General features: G+C 37.7%; 1 protein-coding gene and 3 pseudogenes across 1 annotated transcript; 1 reads left to right on the top strand and 3 right to left on the bottom strand.

The window, feature by feature from the left end:
• Window positions 1–465: 465 nt before the first annotated feature.
• Window positions 466–1,703, bottom strand: LOC120209007 (annotated as a pseudogene).
• Window positions 1,704–3,491: 1,788 nt separating this feature from the next.
• LOC120209194 lies at window positions 3,492–4,863 on the bottom strand. Its single transcript, XM_039208263.1, has 3 exons — window positions 4,443–4,863; window positions 3,902–4,060; window positions 3,492–3,631 (listed from the first exon to the last, which is right to left on the bottom strand). The coding sequence occupies exons 1-3, from the start codon at window positions 4,719–4,721 to the stop codon at window positions 3,503–3,505; spliced, it is 567 nt and encodes a 188-aa protein (XP_039064194.1). The 5' UTR covers window positions 4,722–4,863; the 3' UTR covers window positions 3,492–3,502.
• A 6,298-nt stretch (window positions 4,864–11,161) lies between these two features.
• On the bottom strand, window positions 11,162–14,402 carry LOC120209184 (annotated as a pseudogene).
• A 7,195-nt stretch (window positions 14,403–21,597) lies between these two features.
• On the top strand, window positions 21,598–24,379 carry LOC120209057 (annotated as a pseudogene).
• The last annotated feature ends 635 nt before the right edge of the window (window positions 24,380–25,014 follow it).

Raw genomic sequence — 25,014 nt, 5'->3', positions numbered from 1 at the left:
TGTTTACGTATTAATTAGACTCAAAAGATTTTAGGTATCAAATTGAATCTTAAAGTTATACAAACCTGATTGGAAAATAATATATTAAAGTATTTAAAGTTAATTTTAAGTACCAAAAATGTATTTACCCTTCTGTTATTGACAGGTTTTGGATCCTTTTATTGTGTCATCGTGACCTTAATTTAGAAATCAAATATTATTTGTACTAGAAGCCATCATTTTCATTTTGGAGAATTTGCAGAGTTATCATCAAGAAATTTCCATTAATTTGAATACTTGGAACAAGGAGATTCAAATTCAATTTATATATCCTTAAAGCATAAAAATATACAAGTGAGCGAAATAAAGGTAAAAAAATTGCTTATATTTCTTATCATGAGGTCCCTTTCCACCAATTGTAATAATAGTATGTCCTGCTAGTTCTGCAACAATGAACAGGTGTCTCTTGTTTTTGGTTTTTAATGATCATCGGAACACGGCAAGGGCTGTTTTGACGAGGTGGCCGGCGATAATGAGATTTGTCTTCTCCGGTGAAACGAGTGCCAGAATATGTATTTATTTGCATCCGAACATGTAAACCATTTTATCATACAGGTAACTCATCTCGAAGTATTCAGTCCCACAGCATGATGTTTCTGCATTCTCGAATCCTGTCATTATTGTAAAGATTTTCGTCAGTTGTGACCGAATATGTTGAAAACGCATGTCTTAATGCATGTGCGCTCACACAGTCACACCAGGGCACATGCGGGTCGGAAATGCATCTCGAACGCTCGACGATGGGGCCTACAATGGCTTACCGAACCGAGTTGGATTACGAATCATTTCCAAGAGTTTTTCGTAGATGTTCAGCATCACAACTTGGATTCCACCGAGTTCCTGATTCATCTCTGTGATGGTCCCCTGTAACTTTACGTTGAAAACTTTAGCCATGTTGTCCTTTCCAACGGAAAACATCCTATCGGAGCAAGGCCGGTTATTGCTACCTTCCGAGCTCCTGATTAAATTGCTGGCGATTCCTATCAGGAAATCCTCGTATTTATCGACCGGATACTGTGATGATCGGGTCGGAAAAATGTAGTAGTTCTCTAGGAAGTCATTGGTTCCTAACTTCCTATGCTTAAAAGGTGCAATGATTCACTCAAAAGGTGATTAGCTTTGTCATTGCCTAGGTACCCTCTTAGCTTGCTCTGATATTCTCTGTAGTACTCCATTTCCTTCCAAAATGGTATCACTGACTGCAAAATCAAGGCCAAGAAAATGAGACGCAAATTGTCGGTAAGATGGTATAACTATTGGTGAGCCGTCGCTCGACTTACCAGGACATCGGAGGTAGCATTATCGTACCCGGTTCCAGCGGAAGCGAACGAGACCCCGGTAGCAAAATCTCTTATGTCATACTTGGGATCCAAGTAAGCAGGTATGACGGGCTTGATCCTGAAGGCTTCCAAAATGAAGTCCGTGGCAATCCTACCATTGGAGAAACGTCTGGTCGGCTGACCACCAACAAAGTAATCCCGACCGTAGGGTGCGAAATTGCTCTTTAAGACAGTGGATATCTGATTGTTGTTCCCTGGATCAACCGTCGAATCTCCGAACACGATAACTGCAGGCACCATTGCACTTATTCTTGGCATTTCCACAAGTAGATAAGCAATAACCAACAACGAAACTGCCTTAATTGCCATATTTAAGCCTTCATTCCAAAATTTGCTGGTTTTGTACATAAGAACCAAACAAGTTGGTGAAGAACCAGAGAAAATTAATGAAACAGATGGAGTTTCTTGAGACTTAAATTGTTGCTTAAAGTAGGTGACAGAAGCATCGTATTTAAAACAAATGATCACGATTCACGACACTAACAATGTACTTCAATTCGCAAACTGATGTTTTTCATTTGTCCGAGATCAAATAAATTTTTTGGTAAATCCCAACATAATATCTATATCAATGATGATGACTCGTATTTACTTATGAACATGTTGTGCCGACATGTAATAAGGAAAGGACCAATTGCGTTCAAACACCTTTAAAGGTTACTTTTTTTTAGAGATTGAAGAATCCATGCAGTCATGACGTTGTAATGCTAAGAGAAAACCCAGAAAAATCTTTCGTGTGGCTTTAAGCATTTTCCATGGATAGAAAGTAAGCATGCAACACGTATCAAACGTGATGCACCATTTTTCATCAACTTTTCTTTCTTTTGACTAACTCATTTTACATACACGTAATCCTTTGAGAAAGAAAAGTTAAGAGTTGCTTGCATGAACAAATTTATGAAGATTGACATTGAAATATGAAATCCAGGAGAGTCAATATTAATCAATATTGGAGGTTTCTGTCGGAGGAAAGGGCGGCTGCTGCTTTAATTTCTGCAAAACGAGGATGGCGGCGGCTGCTTTAAATGCTTCAAAAAAGAATATAGCAGGAAATGGAATCGTTCACAAATGATCACTATAGAAGGTTGTCTCGCGTGACAAAACAGTATTAGGTCAGTTGGTTTAATGTACTCCATCAACGTTTCGTCGTCCCAAATCGTTAGTTTTAAAATGTCAGTGGGAAAAGACAAGAAATTTATTCAAATATCAATGACCACTACAAACCAGCTAGAAATCTTTTGCTTTCAGGTATTTTAGAAAGTTTGGAGACGAAAAATTCGATCCTACCAATGAACCATTTGATTCAAACATGCACAGTGCAGCATTCCAAGTACCAGATAATTCTAATTTCTAAGCCTCCCGGCAGGACCGCTCATGTGTTTAAAGCATTGTTCTCTAATCCATTTCTATGAAACTGTTCCAATTGCGTGTTGTCTGTTATAGTATATTCGAATCCGAATCCAGGTGAAGCATTGTGATAAATAACCAAGAAGATTATGAAAGTACAATCACTATTTACCAGCTCGAATTTTCTTTTGTTTAACTACACAGTTCTGTTTGAACAGCCTAATTGGTTTCGTCTCCCATCTTTATTACAGCCAGGATACATGCTATGCTACATGATCGAGTTATCCGATCAGCTGAGCTCGGAGTTACTCGAGAGTTGGATAATGATGCAGCAGAGAATAACACAAGTAACAAAGGCTCTACTACCGCTTGATGATAAGCTAGGTAGGCAAATTTTCACAAAACTTTGCCTATGTGATTAGAATCATATACATAATGAGGTTTTCACTTTTCATGTTAAGATCCATCTTTGAATGACATAATCTCTGTGTTTCAATACTCAATAGGAGATGTCACAGGAGGGCTAAGTTTTTAGGTAATATTGCTAGCATAATCCACATGGTTTCTATTCTGTGTATGATAAATGCAGTGACAGTTTGATAAGGTGCAAACTCGAATATATACGGTTACTATTACTACTGCAATATTCGATCGAGCATATGTATGTACCAACAACTATTACTACTACACTATATGATCCATTATTACCATGGAGTGACCAAATTAGTGGATTCTTTTCAGCACATCAACCATGTTCCCTTTTAACTACTTACACATCAACCGACTGCCCAAAATCCCATCGAGCTTGCTGCCTTCTCCCGATCGACACTCTCGCCTACAGAATTGCGGCTGCCATCATGGCCTTTCAAACACAAACCTAAGTCCAAATTACTCATGTTCGGATCCTACAAAAAGAGCAGGAAAATCTAATTTTTCATCCAGGCTTCAACTTTGAGCAAAATGATGTACACAATTTCAAAAACTCGATCATTTCTTTAAACATATGAACCAACTATGGTGCAAGCCATCATCGAATAACCCAGAACGTCCTAACGTTTAACAATGTCCTTCCTGAAGCCATGATAGGCTACCTTTTACAGTCAAAGGGTTATATTGCAGCTATTTTTAACTTACAAATGCAATAAGATAGCTTAAACAGAACTTATAGGTGTTACCTGAGTTTCTTTCTTTAAAAGAGCATTCATGTTTAACACGATATTGGTCTTAGAAGACAACCACTCTGTGGATTGCTCGGTCTTATTACCATCTGTCTTAGCTTCATTTTCAACCTGTTTCGCAGCCGCCTTTTTACGCTCATCCTCTAACACGGCAACCTGCAAAAATGAGAATCAACAACCATTTTTATGATCATTAAAACACTCTTTTTTTTTTGTAAAATAAAGGTAGATAATATTCAAGCAAAATAAACAAACTAATGGAAAGAAAAACCCATTTTTAACTATATAAAATATATTGGAAATTCAGTCTTATTATTTTCCCCCTTTTTTTGGAATAATTATTCTTGATTTCTTGAATCCATGACAATCTGGGAAAATAGGTGTTAATGGTTTAGCTCCAGATTAGTCAAGATTATGAGACTGAAAATAACAGTGAGCAAAAACCCTAAGCTAGAAGCCTAAAACCACTAGAAAAAAGGACACATACGTATACTTGTATGCATAGATAAAGGATACACACGTATATTTAGATACTTACAGGGGTATAGCGGAACTTGCGCTTTGGGGGCTGCTCCTCGTCCTCGCCGTCGACGGCGGAGGACCCGGAATTAGCAAAGGAAAGTGGGGTCCACCTACAGAGTAGGATGCTGGAAGCGGCGGAACCGTGCCCAGTGGACTGGGAGTGTTTAGCGGTGGATGAAGGCGAAACGTGAACCCACTTCTTCTTCCACTTCCTCACCGGACCATTGAACACCGCCGTCGAACCACCGTAACGAGCTGAAGCTCGGCCAAGCCTGGTGGAGCCCACTCCTTCCATCTCGAGATTCCAAGTCTCGAGATAAGAGTATCAAGTTGCTGTAACCCACAGAGCAGAAGAAAAGCAGAGATTTTTTTTAGAGTGAAAGCGAAAGTGTTGAGTTCGTTTTGAACGGTTGTAGGTGTTGGGGTTCGTTTTCTGTAATTAAAAACAGACAAGACAGATTTTAGACACTTAATCAAACTTTGTAAGAGAACGGCGTCGGTTTAGTTCGGTCGTTTTTCCCGTTTCGTACTTGTGATTAGGCGGTAATAATTAAGGATTTAATAAGGTGTTGGAAGCATAAAATGGGCTTTAAATTTTTTAGGGTAAAACTACAATGGAGGTCACTTTTATTTTCGCTATTTTAATTTAATCACTGAAATTAAAAAATGTATATTTTAATCACTTCCATTACTGATCTATTACCTTTTATCAATGAACTGGCAACTCCCTCGTTATATCAATGACATGTTAATAAAAATAAATAATTTTTAATTTGACCTTTAAATCTTAATTATAGGCAGTATATCGATTTAATTTTTGAATCCCCTCAACTTCTCTTTCAATTTATACTACAATTATTCACAGTCCACGTTGCTCCGACCACTCCAATTTGAGGATGAAATCGAACAAAAACTCTCCCTTACAAGATGATTTTGCATGAACTAAAATTTCTTTTATATAAATTCAGCTGACACAAATCTTAAAATGGCTTCAAGACGGTTTAGGGTTGCTTGCTATGTGTTATTGTGGATGGATAAGGTAACATGAAATATTTATTACCGCTAAATATATGAAGAGTAAAGGTAACTTCTCTTGAAAAACAGTGCACATGGGTCCACATGGCACCGAAAATTATTCAATTGCTTTGTCAGCACCGAAAGGTGTAGAAAATATATTATTTTATTTTATGATAAAATCATATCTAGTAATTATAATTTAGGGTATTTATAAAATAGTCCTTAAGTTTCAACTATAAATACCCTAACTCATTTAGCTTCAATATCATCCCAAAACATTCTAGCTTTCTTCCAATACTAGAGAGAATTTAGAGAGTTTCTTGAGAGTTGTTTTCTCCTTTTTATCAAGAGAGAATTATCATTGTTTTCTCCTTGGTAGATCGAAAGAGGTTGTAATTCCTATTTTCTCATAGTGAAATTCTTCTACCGTTGCCCGTGATTTTTACCCTATAAAATTTAGGGATTTTAACGTAAATTTTGTGTCTCTTTTATCTTTAATTTTTTATTTTCTCAAATTATCAGTTGCATTTTTTGCTCTATCCGATAGCAGTCTTCCGCAACAATTGGTATCAGAGTTAGATTTGAGTTTGTAATATCTGTTTATTGTCTTTGTAGTTGCCACCAAAAGGTGGATCATCCAACATAAGAAAATAAGAAGGTATTACCCATTCTTTGAAGGTTCCAGAGAACTATTAACGATAGTGAAATAATGGGAGCTATCCTTAAAAGAAGATATGACAACGAAATTTGATATTGAAAAATTCAATGGGGAGAAATTTCTCATTGTGGAAATTGAAGATGAAGGCCATCTTGAGGAAAGACGGTTGTCTAGCAGCTATCAGTGAAATGCCGGTGGATTTCACAGATGACAACAAATGGATCGAAATGGACGGGAATGCTATGACAAACTTTCATCTAGCATTAGTAGATGAAGTATTGTCAAGCATCGAAGAGAAAAAGACAGCTAAGGAGATATGAGATCATCTCACCAAACTGTACGAGGTCACATCGCTGCACAATAAAATTTTCCTTAAGAGAAAATTGTACACTCTTCGTATGCCAGAATCTAGTTCAGTGACGGAGTACTTAAATACACTGAACACTTTATTTTCTCAGCTTACATCTTTAAGCTGTAAAATAGGAGAACAAGAACGTGCAGAACTTCTACTTCAAAGTCTACCGGATTCGTATGATCAACTCATCGTCAACTTGACAAACAATAATGTCATCAGTCTAGTCTTCGATGACGTTGCAGCTGCTGTTCTACAAGAAGAAAATCGGCGCAAGAACAAAGAAGACAGACAAGTAAATCTGCAACAAGCAGAAGCGTTAACAACGATGACAATGATGAGAGGGAGATCAACATAACGTGGCCAAAGCAGCAGTCACAAACATGGTAGATCGAAGTCGAGAAGCAAGAAGAATTTAAAGTGCTACAACTGTGGAAAGAAGGGTCACTTGAAGAATGATTGTTGGAGTCTAAATAAAAACTCCAATCCACAAGGCAATACCGCAAAAACTTCAGATGATGGAGATGCTCTATGCTGTGAAGCGTCAACCACCGTGGAAGGCAGAAAAAGATTTGCAGATATATGGCTCGTTGATTCAGGAGCAACATATCACATGACCTCAAGAAGAGAATGGTTCCATCAGTATGAATCCGTCTCAGGAGGATCTGTGTATAGTTGCAATGATCATGCCTTAGAGATCATTGGCGTGGGAACCATCAAATTGAAGATGTATGATGGAACAATTAAAGTTGTTCGAGATGTGCGACACGTGAAAGGCCTGAAGAAAAATTTATTATCCTATGGATTGTTGGATAATAATGCAAGCAAGATTGAAATACGAAAATGAATCATGAAGGTCTTCCGTGGAGCGTTTGTGGTGCTGAAAGGCGAAAAGATAGCTGCAAACTTGTACATGTTGAAGGGAGAGACTTTGCTAGAAGCATAAGCCTCTGTTGCCTCATGTAGTTCAAATTCTGCAAAGCTATGGCATCAGAAACTTGGACACATGTCAGAACAATGAATGAAAGTCCTTGTGGAGCAAAACCTACTTCCAGGTTTAATAAAGGTATCACTTTCCTTGTGTGAGCATTGCATAACAAGTAAGCAGCACCAGTTGAAATTCAACACGTCAAATTCTAGAGGCAAAAGTGTTCTAGAATTGGTTCACTCTGACGTGTGGCAAGCACCGGTTACATCCCTAGGCGGAGCAAAATACTTTGTCTCATTTATTGATGACTACTCTAGGAGATGATGGGTGTACCCTATTAAGAAGAAGTCAGATGTGTTTTCAACTTTCAAAAACTTCAAAGCGCGGGTGGAACTTGATTCTGGAAATAAGATCAAGTGTTTCAGAACAGCTAATTGAGGAGAATACACAAGCGAAGAATTTGATGACTTTTGCAGGAAAGAAGGCATCAAAAGATAGTTCACAGTGACGAACACTCCTCAACAAAATGGAGTGGCAGAGCGGATGGACAGAACCTTGTTAGAAAGAACAAGATCAATGTTGAGGGATGCAGGCCTAGAAAAATCATTCTGGGCAGAAGCAGTCAATACCACTTGTTATTTGGTGAATCGAGCTCCATCAACTGCAATAGAGCTGAAGACACCAATGGAGATGTGGACTGGTAAATCAACTGATTATTCAAACCTCCATGTATTTGGAAGTATTGTGTACGTGATGTACAACTCTCAATAAATTTCAAAGTTAGATCCAAAATCCAGGAAATACAAATTCTTGGGGTATGCTGATGGTGTAAAGGGGTATCGCTTGTGGGATCCCACTGCCCGCAAAGTGATCATCAGTAGGGATGTTATCTTTGTAGAAGATAAACTACAAAGAAAAGAAGATGATGATAGCGCTGAAAAGTCAGAGACTACACAAATACATGTGGAAAAGGAGGTTGAACAAGGAGATTATTCTGAAGCAGAACCAGCACATGATGAACAAGAACCAGAGAGTTCTGAAGCTCCAACAACTCGTCAATCAGATCGTGTGAGAAGACGTCCCAATTGGCACTCAGATTATGTTATAGAAGGTAATATTGCATACTGCCTTTTAATAGAGGACGGTGAGCCATCAACATACCAGGAGGCAATAAACAGTTCAGATGCTTCACTGTGGATGATGGCGATGCAAGAAGAAAATCGAAGCCCTTCATAAAAAATAATACATGGGACCTTGTGCCACTACCACAAGGAAGGAAACCAATTGGTAACAAATGGGTCTTCAAAATCAAACGAAATGGTGACGATCAAGTTGAGAGGTATCGTGCAAGATTGGTGGTCAAAGGATATGCTCAAAAAGAAGGTATTGATTTCTATGAAATATTTTCTCCTGTGGTTCGACTAACAACAGTTCGAGTAGTTTTGGCAATGTGTGCTACATTGAACTTACATCTAGAGCAACTAGATGTTAAAACAACTTTTCTTCATGGAAATCTTGAAGAAGAGATTTACATGCTCCAGCTTGAAGGTTTTGAAGAAAAAGAAAAGAAGAACTTGGTTTGCAGGTTGAACAAATCTCTGTACGGTCTAAAGCAGGCGCCGAGGTGTTGGTATAAGAGATTTGATTCCTTCATTATGTGCTTTGGATACAACAAACTTAATGCAAACCCTTGTGCTTATTTCAAGAGGTCTGGTGATAACGATTTTGTTATATTGCTGTTGTATGTGGATGACATGTTGGTTGCAGGACCCAACAAAGATCATATTGAAGAATTGAAGGCACAACTGGTTAGGGAATTTGAAATGAAGGACTTGGGATCAGCAAACAAGATTCTAGGGATGCAAATTCATCGAGACAGAAGTAATAGGAAGATTTGACTTTCACAAAAGAATTACTTGAAGAAGATCTTGTCACGATTCAGCATGCAAGATTGTAAGCCAATTTCTACTTCTCTTCCTATTAACTTCAAAGTATCCTCCAGTATGAGTCCTAGCAGTGAAGAAGAGAGGATGAAGATGTCTCGAGTAGCGTATGCATCAGCAATGAGAAGTTTAATGTTCGCTATGATATGCACAAGACCAGACATTGCACAAGCAGTGGGAGTGGTTAGTCGGTACATGGCGAATCCAGGCAAAGAGCATTGGAATACAGTGAAGAGGATCCTGAGATATATCAAAGGGACCTCAAATGTTGCATTATGTTACGGAGGATCAAACTTACTAATCAATGGGTATATAGATTCTGACTATGCAGTGGATTTGGATAAAAGGAAATCTACTACAGGATATGTGTTCAAAGTTGCTGGTGGAGTTGTAAGCTGGGTTTCAAAATTGCAGTCAATTGTGGCTACATCCACAACAGATGCAGAATATGTAGCCGCTACACAAGCTAGTAAAGAAGCAATTTGGTTGAAGATGCTATTGGAGGAGCTTGGGCACAATCAAGAGTATGTCTCTCTGTTTTGTGACAGTCAAAGCGCCTTGCATTTAGCAAGAAATCCAACATTTCATTCAAGGACAAAGCACATACGAGTTCAGTACCATTTTATTTGTAAAAAGGTGGAAGAAGGAACGGTAGATATGCAAAAGATCCATACCAAAGACAACATAGCAGATTTCATGACGAATGCGATCAATGCCGATAAATTTACTTGGTGTCGATCCTCTTATGGCCTGACGGAAATATAAGCAACATGAAGGTACAAGGTAGAAAGAATGGTGTAAAGATATGATTGTTCCAATCAAATCTTCAAGTGGGAGATTGTTGAAAAACGGTGCACATGGGTGCACATGGCACCGAAAATCATTCAATTGCTTTGTCAAATGGGGGCACCGAAAGGTGTAGAAAATATATTATTTTATTTTACGGTAAAATCATATCTAGTCATTGTAATTTAGGATATTTACAAAATAGTCCTTAAGTTTCAACTATAAATACCCTAGCTCATTTAGCTTCAATATCATCCCAAAGCATTATAGCTTTCTTCTAATACTATAGAGAATTTAGAGAGTTTCTTGAGAGTTGTTTTCTCCTTTTTATCTAGAGAGAATTATCATTGTTTTCTCCTTGGTAGATCAAGAGAGTTGTAATTCTTATTTTCTCATAGTGAAATTCTTCTACCGTTGCCCGTGGTTTTTACCCTATAAAATTTAAGGGTTTTTCACGTAAATTATGTATCTTTTATCTTTAATTTTTTATTTTCTCAAATTATCAGTTGTATTTTTATTCTATCCGATAGTAATCTTCCCCAACAACTTCTTGACCAATTTTTATCTTGTTTTGTTTTTTAAGGTCGTTTGGTTCATGATGGTCTTGTTTACAATTTCTTGACTTCAGGTTCGTTTCCATACCTCAAAATTAAATTTATGGTGATAGCTGTTTGCTTTGTTAGATTCATTTTCAATGCTGAAATATGTCCTCATTTGGGTTTTCTATGTAGTTGTCATCCGAGAAGCCCGCGGAAGAGCCGCAGAGCTCGATCGCTGAATTCAAACGACAAACGCAAGAATACGAACGACAGTTTTTCGAAACATTGAGTTTTCTGAAGTACTGAGTTTGCTAAGGTCCTATGTTTTTTTCTTTCTGATCATAAACATCAATATATCATCCTACTCTTTGGTGCCATAAGACTGAGTTCACTAACTGCGAAACTTTACCGTGTCAGAGATGGAAGGATCATGCAAGAAACCTCCATCGACTGTAACCAAGTATAATCCTCATCAGAAAGAGAGAGAGAGAAAGTGTTATACTATTCTCCTTCATCTGCAAGAAATATCGATCGGATTCACCTTCAAATTGTTTTCGAATAAACTCTAATCTTGTCCTAACACTCTCTCCTGCAGTATCTGTCCTAGTTTCGTATATAGTACTAGCTGCTCTTCCAAAGTAAGGCTGCTTAATATCTTGCGCGGAAGGAAAAGAACAAACATAAGATCATACTCGATTCACTTCAGAAAAGAAAACAAGAACGGTATAAGTGGTTACCTCGCTTAGAATCGTCTCAACAGTATAATCTTGGGGAACGGCAAACGATTGATGATGATGTATGCAAAAACAGCCATTAACATCTGGAAAGCACCGAATAAAACCGTATTTAAAAACAAAATAAAGATACTCGGATTGAGCTCTTAACTCAACGTCCAAGAAATAAGAAACAAACTATTCACGGACAATATACAAGGGAAATGAATTCAAATATACTAATCAATATACAGAAGATTAGGATGCCGTCATGTTTTAGGAATTAAGTCATAGAAATATAGCAATAGCAGCTTACCTGGCAGTCCATTCGGTCGGTAAGTCCACCATGTCCGGGTATACTATCACCAAAATCCTGTGTCACCCGAGAAAAGGTTGGTCGATGACATTTAGAAGGGCCACGGCAGAGTTGATCAGTTTTACAATTTTATACAGCACATTAGTGAATAAATGGCCACCTTAATCTTAAAAGCTCTCTTGAAACCACTTGCGAAAAAGCCTCCAAATGGCGTAATAATTGATGCAAATAATCCCAGCAATAAAGCATGCCATTGAACAGGCAAGATTGCTATCTCGGTCCACGGCAACTGCAACATGTTACTGAGTAAATTACTGAGCTGATCATATTTTATTAACAGATAAAAATACATAAATCATTCCAATATCACTAGGCCACAGACAGCATTATCTGTGCACAAGCTCGGGGATCATTAGTTATGGATAGGGTTTCAAATCGCAGTCGCGGGAGCTATTGGGTGCTATTGCGGGTGTAGGGTAACTCAGACGGCGGCGAAACCGCAATTTCGCGGACGAAATCAAGTTTTCGGACCGTGATTTGAAACCCTGGTTATGGATGATGGTAAATCATACGTGAAAGATTTTTTTTTCATTTGGGCTGATCATCTAATCCGACCAGTCATGCTAATGTTTTTAGTTGCCTTACTTACCCATGGCAATAAGGGATAATACTCCGGCTTAAAAAGTGGACCGGGATCACAGCGAAGTCACCCAGTTGATAAATCATGCGTGCATTTCAGTGATATAAACATCGGAACAGGAAAACATTCTTTTTTCATTTAAAGATGAATGCATTCCATGATGTCTTACCTTCCTTGGACATGTCGGCCAGTGAAAACTTCCATAGATATTTGCAAGCTGTATGAAAGATGGTGAAGACTGAAGAGACTAAATCACAATCTATATCACCTGTATATCACAACGGAGCGTAAGGTTGTTGAGAGATTCAGTCCGGTTTCCATTGATAAAGTAGATGTTCACGACAATTATTGCAAGTTTTGTTTTCAACAATAATCAGATAACCGGTTTATCCCCAGATGATCATAAGCACTTTGGGATTAGTCTCAATTGACAGATTTGTAAACACCTATTTCATGCACATGCCGACATATCGTTTTCACCATAAAAGGCTTATACCTCAAGAATCAATCTAACATCCACTAAAAAAACAAACAAACCATGAATCAGGAATCTTTATTTTTTTCTTCTTACCAAAAATGCTGAGATAGTAGTTGCTACTGATGCACCGATGAAAACCTCCCATGTTTTCTTAGGAGATATCTTGATCAAAGGAGTTTTCCCGAAGAAGAAACCGTAGAAATATGCTGCAACATCATTGACAGCAATTAGTGAAGCTGGGAGAAGGAACCTATACAAAAGAAAAAAAAATCAATTAATCGGCAATAAAAGATGGTCCGTATTATTTATGGAAGTGCAAATAAAATTAACGAAGCTACTAAAAAAGCTAAATTGGTTTGCAAGTTACCAGAATATGCCTTCAAAAATGTTGGCCACGGTAAATGCAGACTGAGTGAAACAACGAGTATCAAGTGTGTCCATGCAAACTGCCCAAATTGATACTTGTACATCTTCTTCTTTAGTGTAAGAATGAATCACATGACACCTGAATCCGAAACAAATTGAGTCCCTTTCAATCCCGAACGGAATATCACAGCTCGATAAGATAATCGTGGAAATGCATATAACAAGGGAATGCATGTCGTGCTTCTTTCAAAATCAAAACAAAAACAAACCTGCTATGTATAAGAAATAAGAAATAACCATCTGATACTTGATGAGCCGACTTATAGAAGATTTTATCTGAAGTTATTGTATTCACGAGCCGGTGACTGAGAATGCGACCGTATACAAAGAGCATAGCCGTAAAGTAAAAGTGCCTGCAAGGACATAAAATGCCACCAGATATCAGTCTTTTTAGGCACTTACCACAAAATGAAACTTGCATTGCAATCAATCTTAGTTCTTACCAGTTCAAGAGCCTAAACCCGGGCAGGCACTTATCTTCAAGAGCTTTTCTGAGAAGATTGAAGAGCTCCCTTGCCATGAATATTTGGATAATAACAACCATGGCCAAGATATAAAGATGACCCATATAGATAAACAAGAGGAAAAGCCCCAACATCCATATAGACAAACATGCTCAAACCCACATTAACCGGTATTTGTTGAGATCTTTTGCAAGTAAAGGATGTCCGTTTGTTTTGCTTGTATCGGCAGGAAACTGCTTCCAAAGAACACGGTCAGGGTACTTTCGTCACTCGAGGAGAAATAGAAAGGAAAAGGGACCTTAACACTTAAAAAACATGAATGGCACATTACAACGCATCTCTAATTCTAACAAAGTTTCGAAATTCATGATGCACATATCACAACATAGTCCAATTTCTAACCAGGATTATCTGATGGAAACTCATTGCTAGTGAACAACTTACTGACAAAATCGAAGTATCAAACGATCAACTGAAACATAATGCTTGAAATTTATCTCTTTCATTCATTGATAAGCGGGTCCATATGAAAAACATCTAGAAACACGCATAAACAAGCCCAAGCAACAAAAATAGACAGGCATAACAAGAAAGAGGCATGTATTTTATGTTACAACACAATACGAGCCTCATTGGACCGTCTTCGGTGCCGAGCTCGAGCACTAGTAGGTGTATTTGGTGCACTGTTATCCTTTTGCATTGTTCTTTTTTTTTATATACTTCCTTGTAATAAACTTTGAGGCAATATAAACAGACCCCTGCTTACCAATCAGACATTTCCTTGGATTAAAGCAAAGAAATGTTGTCAAGCAAATAAATGAAAGAAACCCAGAAATTATGGAATATAATGAATTGTTCTTCTTATATCTGTGTTTTCAAATTTGTTTCATAAATCTAAAGAAACTCAAAACTGTATAGTGCTGAATCAAACAATTTCAACATGATAAAGAAAAAAAACCATTGAAATTGGTTGCAGTAAACAATGGGGAAGAGAATCAAGGGAGCTTACTACAGTTTGTGATTAATCTGAAAGGCTTCTACGTCCTTGGTTGAAAAACCCAGAAATTGTGAAGGATCAAAATGATAAAAAGAAAAAAACAAATCATAAAAAATGAAGGATGAAGCAAGTGAAACAATAACCGATTCATGGGAAACAGAGTGGAGAAGTATTGTTTCCAGCTTCTCTCTGGGACCCAATCACTTGCAACTCCCTTGAACTGCCACGTGGATTCCTAGTAGAATTTCGTTGAAGCTAGTTGCCACGTGTAATTTCATCACCAGACTTTTTTGAGGTTGTTTATTTATTTCAGAATGATTAAATGTTGAATGTTTCAAATATTGAATCATTCAGAGACTCTGTATGAATTAACTCTGAATGTGACATACTGTTTGATAATGACTCTGAATCATTTAGAATATATTTCTGTGTTGAATCATTCAACACTGTTTTGCTGAATCAGTCAACACTAAATCATTAAAAGATACGAAACAAACGCACTGAATACTAAACGATTTAGTATTCAACGCTGAATGATTCTATTAAAATGCAAACAAACAGCCCCTAAATTCTAAGTCAACATATATACCACACTTTTTATTTTGATGGATAGACCACACTTTTTAAATACATAAATTAAAATCAGAAAATAACAATTAAATAATAAAATATTTTTATTTAAGTTAAATTATTATAATAAATTATTAGATAACTTTTTATACTTAAATATTATATATATATATATAAATATAATTTTTAGTTAAAATTGAGTTATATGTTAAATTAGGTATAATATAAGACGATTGGACACACACAATGACAAATCCACGATCAAGTAAAGGTATGTACACACCCACCTTGAAATCTGAATATTCTTTAAATAACTATCTATCTTATTATTTGTGATCATCCTGAAATTTATTTTTTTGAGTAATTATCTATTTTATTGATCGTGCTCATTCTGATTTTTTTATATCCACTCTTATAATAATTTTATGTGGTTAATATATATATATGTATGTGTCCACCCTCGAGAATATTTTTAGATTTGTTACTGACTATACAACATAAAAAAATCAAAATATAATTAAAATACAAAATAATTATCAAATTTTACATATAGAAGGTTGATGGTGGTTAATATGATATTTTTTTAAGTCAATCTAGGTGTTGAAATATCCAAAACATTAGTCAAACTTCATGACCCTCCAATATGACATTCGTACTATTTTTTAATGTAATCCTCAAATTCAGAAGATAAACCCGATATGACCGTTTAATTAATGTTTTTCGTCGTTGACCGTTACAGTACTAGTTAGGTACAGAGGTAGGCCTCGACCCCTATGCCCAAAAGAAAAAAAAAACTTTAATGTTATTATTCAATTATCATTTAGTTTTAGTTATAATTTTATTTAATCAAAATTAAATTAATTAGAGTCCTATTTAATTTCAAGTTTAACTATAATTTTACTTCTTTAAAATATTAAATTAAGAGTCGTTTGCTTCTAACTTATATGATATGATGTTATCTCTTTCTTATTTATTCATTTCCACTATGTGTTTTTTTAAATTTAAATAATTCATTTTAAAGCCTTAAGGTAATCATATATCTTTATTGAGATTTTGATCTTCTTCTGCATATTTTTTTTTGAATTTTATGCTTTTATTTTTATTTTGTTCTTTAATTACTTATGAATTTGTGATGTTATTGTTAGGAAAATAAACCTAATACAAGTAATTTCCCTATAACCAGATTAGTGAGAATGCGAAATAAAAGCGGAAAAATAATACCCGAAAATTGATAACGGAGTTCAGCCAATTGTGCTTACGTCTCCGGGCTGCTGCAGATCTTTTACTAAGAGAGAAAATTTTACAGATGTTTACAAAACACTCACTACTCACAAGAAAGCTCTCTAGTATAGGAAGAAAGAAATGTTTTGGGATGATTTTGAAGCTAAATGGGTAAGGGTATTTATAGTAGAAACTTAGGGACTAATCTTTGAAAATACCCTAAAGTGCAATGACTAAAGTGAATTTACCCATTCCTATTTTCAACAAACATCTACCAAAATTTTACCAAACTTTGAAAAACATTTTTCAAAGAAACATTTACCAAACTTTGAAAAAACATTTTCCAAAGTTGGTTGCCAAACTTTGAAACTTTTAACAATCTCCCACTTGAAGACTGATTTTAATATGTCTTCACACCTCGATCAATGCAGCAGCATGTCTGGTCTTGTTATTCTAGCATGCCAACTGAAGCTGAATACAACTTCAGTTTGTCCGTAGTCACCGTCTTTGTCAACATGTCTGCCGGATTTTGAGCTCCACTAATCTTTTCAAGTTTCAAAATCCCATCTTCCAGAAGAGACCGGATAAAATGATATCTCAATTGTATGTGCTTTGTCCTGGAATGAAAAGACGGATTCTTTGCTAGATGGATAGCACTTTGACTGTCGCAATACAAGATATTGTTTTCTTGTTTCTTGCCTAACTCTTCCAAGAAACTTTGGAGCCAAACCATCTCCTTGATGGCTTCCGTAACAGCGACATATTCTGCTTCAGTTGTGGAGAGAGCAACTATCTTCTGTAGTTGAGAAACCCAACTCACTGCAGTTCCTCCTAGAGTATAGACATACCCTGTAGTGCTCCTTCTGATGTCGACATTTCCGGCTAAGTCAGCATCTACATAGCCTGTCAGTATCATATCTCCACCTTTGAAACAAAGTGCTTTGTTTGTGGTACCCCGAAGATATCTGAGGATCCATTTGACTGCTTCCCAGTGTACCTTGCCCGGATTATTCATGTACCTGCTAACAGCTCCCACTGCATAAGCAATATCTGGTCTGGTACAAACCATGGCATACATCAGACTTCCAATTGCTGAGGCATACGGCACCTTCACCATGTGTGCACGTTCTTCCTCCGTCTTTGGTGATTGGTCTTTGGAGAGTCTGAAATGAACACCTAAAGGTGTACTTACTGGTTTAGCATCTTGCATGTTGAACCTGGAGAGTACTTTGTTGATGTACTCAGCCTGTGATAACATCAAAGTCCCCGACTTTGTGTCTCTCTTGATCCTCATCCCAAGAATCTGCTTTGCAGCGCCTAAATCCTTCATAGCAAACTGCTTCGACAATTTTTGCTTCAAGTGTATAATCTCTTGCATGTCTGAGCCTGCAACGAGCATGTCATCAACGTACAATAATAAAATAATGAAGCTGTTGTCGAACCTCTTGATGTAGCAACAATGATCTGCTTGGCATCTGATAAAACCACTGCTACTCATGAAGCTATCGAACTTCTTGTACCACTGTCTAGGAGCTTGTTTTAAACCATACAAGCTCTTTTTCAACCTGCATACCAGGTTTTTCTTGTCTGCCTCTATGAAGCCTTCTGCCTGCCTCATATAGATTTCTTCCTCCAAATCACCATGAAGGAAAGCTGTCTTTACATCTAACTGCTCAAGATATAAATTCTCTGCAACTACAATTTCCAACACCAGTCTGATTGTAGACAATTTTACGACTGGAGAGAAAATTTCATTGTAGTCAATACCTTCTTTTTGCTGAAAGCCTTTGACAACCAATCTTGCTTTGTAGCGTTTGCTCCCATCGTGCTCTTCTTTGATCCTGTAAATCCACTTGTTGTGGAGCGCTTTCTTGCCTGGTGGTAATTCAACTAATTCCCATGTCTGATTTGACATAAGCGAGTCCATCTCATCTTTCATGGAAGACTCCCACTTGACTGAATCCTCCACTTGCATTGCTTCATCATAGCACTCTAGTTCACCATTGTCAGTCAGCAACAAGTAATGTAAAGAAGGAGAATACCGTTGGGTTGGTTTAGGAATTCTGGAGGAGCGTCTCAGTTCTGGTGTGCCTGGTTCTTCTTGAACTGCTTCAGGATTGATCTGAACATCATTTCTAGAAATCTCCTCGAACTCAGCAAATTCCTTTGTTTCAGCTTCGGTATTACTTGATTCTGCGGTTGACCTATCTTTGTACATCACATTTTCATTGAAAATGATGTCTCTGCTTCTGATGATCTTTTGATTTTCGTAGTCCCAAAACCGGTAACCGAACTCATCACCACCGTAACCAACAAAGACGCATTTGTTGGACTTGGCATCAAGTTTACTTCTTTCAGCAGAGTTTATGTGTACATAAGAAATACAACCAAACACTCTTAAGTATGAAAGGTTTATTTCTTTCTTGCTCCAAGCTTCCTCTGGTATTCCGCCATCCAAAGGAACTGAGGGCCCACGGTTGATCAAGTAAGCTGCAGTGTTGATAGCTTCAGCCCATAGAAATTTGGGCAATCCGGTATGTATCCTCATGCTTCTGGTACGTTCATTCAGAGTTCTGTTCATGCGCTCTGCTACGCCATTCTGCTGCGGTGTTATGGGAACTGTTGTCTCCATCTTGATCCTATTGTTTGCGCATAAATCTCTGAATCTACTGTCTCTGTATTCTCCTCCATTGTCAGACCTCAATCGCTTGACTTTCAAACCAGTCTCATTTTCCACCATGGCCTTCCATTTTCTGAAGGTATCAAAGACTTCTGATTTCTTCTTCAGAAAATAAACCCACACCTTCCTTGTTGAATCATCGATGAAGGTGACATAATATAGTGAGCCTGCAAGAGATGTAACTGGGGATGGTCCCCATACATCAGTATGAACCAACTCTAACCTTTCTGCCTTGGGTGTCTTGCCAATCTTTGCAAAACTGACTTTCTTTTGTTTGCCAAAGATGCAATCCTCGCATAGTCCGACATCTACATTCTTTAGATCCGACAGCTTCCCTTTTGACAGAAGTATCTTCATTCCTTTCTCGCTCATATGGCCAAGCCTTTGGTGCCATAGGTTTGATTTTCCATCAGCATCTGCTACTGCAATGATATTCTCTAAATTTGAGGTTATATAGAGAGTACCAGTCTTCTTACCACGAGCAATGACGAGTGCTCCTTTGGTAATCTTCCATTCACAGCCTGAAAAGGTTGTGCTATATCCTTCTCCATCAAGCTGTCCAACAGAAATCAGATTTCTTTTGAGGCCAGGAATATGTCTCACTCCTGTCAGCTTCCAGGTGGTCTGGTTTGGCAACTTTAGTCGGATGTCTCCTTTTCCGACGATCTTTAAGGTTTCATCATCAGCAAGATGAACCTTCCCAAAATCACCACTGACATAGTTCTCCATGATTTCTTGGTATGGGGTGGAGTGGAAAGATGCCCCTGAATCCAAGATCCATGATTCAATCGGACTGTTGACGCTTAGAATCATGGCATCACCTGTCTCCTCTGTCACTTTGGCAGATTCCTGTGCACCGGTATCTTTCTTCAGTGCTCGGCAATCTCTTTTGAAGTGACCCTTCTTGCCGCAATTATAACAGGTAAAATCTTTATTTCCTGTTCTTGATTTGCCCCTTCTGGATTTTGATCTGCCACGATTTGAATTTCTTTCTGAAGTTCTCCCTCTAGACTCAGTGTGCAAGGCTGAGGAGGTTGATGCTTCACCCGATTCTCTTCGTCGAATTTCTTCACTCAATACCAGATCCCGAACATTGTCGAATTTTAATTTGTTGTTTCCCGACGAACTGCTGACTGCTGTAACAGTAGCATTCCAACTGTCTGGTAGAGATGATAAGAGAATTAAAGCTCGAACTTCATCATCGAACTCAATTTCCACTGAACTCAACTGGGTTGTGATTGTGTTGAGTTCATTTAGGTGTTGTGCCACCGATGCCCCTTCCGCCATCCGTAAATTGAATAATCGCCTCATCAAATGAACTTTGTTTGAGGCCGATGGCTTCTCGTACATACTGGAGAGAGCCGCCATAAGACCCGCCGTGGTCTTTTCCTTTGCTATGTTAAAAGCAACATTCCGGGATAACGTCAGTCGGATAACTCCGAGGGCTTGTCTGTCGAGAAGAGCCCAATCTTCATCCTTCATGCCCTCTGGTTGCTTTCCTGAGAGAGGTTGATATAGATTTTTCTGGTACAAAAAATCTTCAATCTGCATCTTCCAAAAACCAAAGTCCGCACCATCGAACTTTTCAATTTTCACCTTCCCTTCGTCTGCAGCCATCGCTCCCACTCGAATCTGGCTTCGTTTGGATCGTTTCTGACAATTCTTGCGAATCACCGTGTATTAGAACACCACCGTCGACAAACTCGTATCGCCGACCGAATTTCACTATTCACGAAATTCACTATTCACGTGAATAGTCATGAATAGTAACCTCGCAGAAAATTTGACAAAATTCACAACTAAAAGCTCTGATTACCAGTTGTTAGGAAAATAAACATAATACAAGTAATTTCCCTATAACCAGATTAGTGAGAATGCGAAATAAAAGCGGAAAAATAATACCCGAAAATTGATAACGGAGTTCAGCCAATTGTGCTTACGTCTCCGGGCTGCTGCAGATCTTTTACCAAGAGAGAAAATTTACAGGAGTTTACAAAACACTCACTACTCACAAGAAATCTCTCTAGTATAGGAAGAAAGAAATGTTTTGGGATGATTTTGAAGCTAAATGGGTAAGGGTATTTATAGTAGAAACTTAGGGACTAATCTTTGAAAATATCCTAAAGTGCAATGACTAAAGTGAATTTACCCATTCCTATTTTCAACAAACATCTACCAAAATTTTACCAAACTTTGAAAAACATTTTTCAAAGAAACATTTACCAAACTTTGAAAAAACATTTTCCAAAGTTGGTTGTCAAACTTTGAAACTTTTAACAGTTATTAGTTGTTTATTTAGCAATTTTCAATATTACCTACAATATTATAATAAAAATTTAAAAGGTGCTCCTCATATCGTATTTTGGCTCTATGAAAATGAGAATTCATCTTAATTGATAAAAATATTATATTTTGGCTGGTCTGCATATAGTTCTCTACTCCTGGTTTGTTCTTTTCATGTGTGGCTCCAGATTCAAAGGAAAATTGTGTTAAATGTCTATTAAGTGGTTCCCTTGTTGCAGGCTAGTTTGAAGTGGCAGAGTAAATGACGATAACGGATGCAGAAAACCCTCTTCTTGGAGAAACCACTTGTGGTTCTTTACTGCAGAAATTGCAGGTAATGTGACTTTTAAGTTGGTTCTCTCCCATGAAATCTTTTTTCTCGTACATATATGCAGAAATATAACCAGTAAAATGTTCTGCAATTGATTGTAGGAAATTTGGGATGAAGTTGGTGAAAGTGATGAAGAGGGAGACAAGATGCTTCTTCAGATAGAGCAAGAATGCTTGGAAGTATACAAGAGGAAGGTTGAGCAGGCTGCAAAATCAAGAGCACAACTTCTTCAGGCCTTATCAGATGCCAATCTTGAGCTTTCTACTCTTGTATCAGCTGTTGGAGACAAAAGTTTGGTTGGCATTGCGAGTGCCCACCTATTTCAGCTTATATTCAAAGTTACTATAGATAATAGGAAGTTGCTACTCTATGAATGCAAATTATAAGTTTACTGTAAAATACTGGGACCTGGATTCCTCATTGTTCCTTCGGGTTTGATTACAGCCTGAGAAGGCATCGGGCACAATCAAGGCACAACTTGCTGTTATAGCACCGACACTGGAACAGCTGTGGAAACAGAAAGAGGAGAGAGTTAAGGAGTTTTCTGATGTACAGTCTCAGATTCAGAAGATATGTGGGGAAATTGCTGGGAATGCCAGAGAGCAGACAGGTGCTCCGGCAGTGGATGAGTCTGACTTGTCCCTGAAGAAGTTGGACGAATATCAAGTAAAGCTGCAAGAGCTTCAAAAGGAGAAGGTAAATACATTGCCTTGGATATCCTTGTTCCCGGTCTTTTCAATCATCAATCCTCTAACTTCTCATTTGTGTTGCAGAAAGTCCTTGAATTTGTCAGCACTGTGCATGATCTCTGCGCTGTCCTTGGAATGGACATCTTTAGTACTGTAACTGAAGTTCATCCGAGCTTAGATGACACTACTGGTGTGCAGTCAAAGAGTATCAGCAATGACACCCTATTGAGGTTGGTCAAGACAGTTTCAGATCTAAATGAAGATAAGAAACAAAAACTTCAGAAGGTATCCTTGTCGTATGCAAAAATTCTTTTCTTTATTTGAAAATGTACAACCCATTTTGCTTCTTGTGCTTTGTTACTTTCACTGTTGCATATTGATAAATGACCTTTCGGAATCATCGGTATAGTGGACATAGATATATTAGTTAATATATTCTTCTTCATACTTTTGTTCCAATAAATGAAATTACGAGGTTAACATTTCTCCCTTTTGACAGCTTCAAGAGTTAGCAACTCAGCTGATTGATCTCTGGAATTTTATGGACACTCGTGAAGAAGAAAGAAGATTATTCGACCATGTTACCTGCAACATCTCTGCTTCAGTTGATGTAGCGACTGTGCCTGGTGCACTTGCTCTGGATTTGATAGAGCACGTAAATCGAGTTTCTTAGTTGGTTTATAAGTTTAAATGAGAACAGCTGCTTATATTCATTTACCGTTTGCTTCAAGGCGGATATAGAAGTTGAACGGCTTGATCTGCTAAAAGCAAGCAAGATGAAGGAAATCGCCTTCAAAAAGCAAGTGGAGCTTGAGGAGATATTTTCCCATGCGCATATAGAGATAGATCCTGTGGCTGCTAGGGAGAAAATAATGGCACTGATTGATTCTGGAAATGTTGAGCCTACTGAGTTACTAGCTGACATGGATAATCAGATAGCAGAAGCAAAATAAGAAGCCCATAGTAGAAAAGAAATATTAGATAGGGTTGAAAAATGGATGTCAGCTTGTGAAGAAGAAAGTTGGCTTGAAGACTATAATCGGGTATTAGATCTCTCCTCAACCTTTCTTTTGCTCTGGCTTCTTGCTCCCACAGCTTTCTCCCTTGTGGATGGGTGTATCAGTTTGTGTCGAAAATAAGGAAAAAAATTGATAATCTGGCCATAATATTTATCTTACGTGATACAGTTAAGAATCATGTTTACAGGATTCCTGGTAGGACCTTCTAGAATCATGTTTACAGGATTGTGATTCATATGCCATTGGTGGACATTGTGTGCATGTGCATTTTTTTGTTCGATAGAAGCTAATAATGTAGGTATAAATAAATACAAAATCTCGGTGAAGATCATTTGCAATTCAGTTTCTGGTCTTAAAGTTCCTTCTAATCTATTTTTGATTTGGCTATATAGAAAGTAGGCCCTAAATTTTGTTATCTACTTCTTACCAATCTATAATGTGGTAGTCCAATAGAAAACATTAACTCTCAAAGATGAAGGATCAATTGGTTTTATTGGCTTTTTGTAGGTATGGTTGACACTTTAGTTGCCAAAACTCGAGCTTGGGAAGAAGCTCGTGGCATAACATTTACGACGTATGGACTTACAGGATCAGAAGTTCAGTGAGCAGCAAAACCCTGAGCAAGAAGCCATATTCGGTTCAAGACCAAGTCCTGCTCGAGCATCTGGTACGAAGAAGGTGGTGGGTCCTTGAGCAAATGGAGGAAGCAACAGAACTCCTAGCAGACGGTTGTCTCTAAATGCTAACCAAAATGGAAGCAGGTCTGGCGCTAAAGATGGGAGGAGGGACAGCACGAAGCTGGCATCTCCTTCCAATCACGTTGCAATGTCAAAAGAAGATGCAGCCTCCCATGTTTCCGGAGCTGATCCAGTTCCAGCATCACCCTGAAAATAACATAGATTTTACACTAGTGTCTTCTTATTAGTGTTATTCCCAGATGTCATTTAGTGATTTGGTCCGAGTCGAAGAGATGTCGTTGTAGTATGGATATAATCAGTGACCGGGGAGTATGCTGTTATTCGATGTGTATTATTTGTGATATTTAGCATTTGGAAGCCGGTTTTTGATCCATTTTGTGCCCTTTGCACTTGTTAGATTTATAATTACATTTATGGATGTGTCAGTTGCAGTAGAGCACTTAAAGAAATCTCTTGAATTGCGGACTAATCCATCAGCCAAAGTTGGTTCTTTGAATCATGACTTGGTCTGTAAAGGTTTTATTAAGAGTATGGAGATTATGAACAGTACTGTTACTTGCCATCTAATTTTCATTTGAGAATCATAAAATTCCGTCTGGTTTTCCCGTAAAGATTCGGCAAGGTTTTGTTTTTGTTTTTTCCAGTAAGACAGGAATAAGGTAATTCCAAAAAACTTTGGATATAACTCGAAAACATAGGAAAAACCTAATAATTCTGGATAAGTTAAATCCATTGAAGAACTTGATTGGCTAGAAACAAGCAACACTAACCAATGACTGAATATCGATTATAACAACGCTATTTCCTGATGAATCTTATCCCTTGGAGAATCCATCTAGG

This window comes from Hibiscus syriacus, unplaced genomic scaffold (assembly GCF_006381635.1).
Source record: "Hibiscus syriacus cultivar Baekdansim isolate YM2019G1 unplaced genomic scaffold, ASM638163v2 tig00000646_pilon, whole genome shotgun sequence".
NCBI classification, from domain to species: domain Eukaryota; kingdom Viridiplantae; phylum Streptophyta; class Magnoliopsida; order Malvales; family Malvaceae; genus Hibiscus; species Hibiscus syriacus.
This window is presented reverse-complemented; position numbering and strand designations above follow the sequence as displayed.

What these genes read in the sequence shown, in the direction of transcription:
- LOC120209194 (XM_039208263.1), bottom strand. Translation starts at nt 4,721, where the DNA reads ATGGAAGGAGTGGGCTCCACCAGGCTTGGCCGAGCTTCAGCTCGTTAC. An exon ending in GCAAGTTCCGCTATACCCCT is followed by an intron (nt 4,061 to 4,442) that starts GTAAGTATCTAA and finishes TCATTTTTGCAG; the next exon opens with GTTGCCGTGTTAGAGGATGA. An exon ending in TTTTAAAGAAAGAAACTCAG is followed by an intron (nt 3,632 to 3,901) that starts GTAACACCTATA and finishes CTCTTTTTGTAG; the next exon opens with GATCCGAACATGAGTAATTT.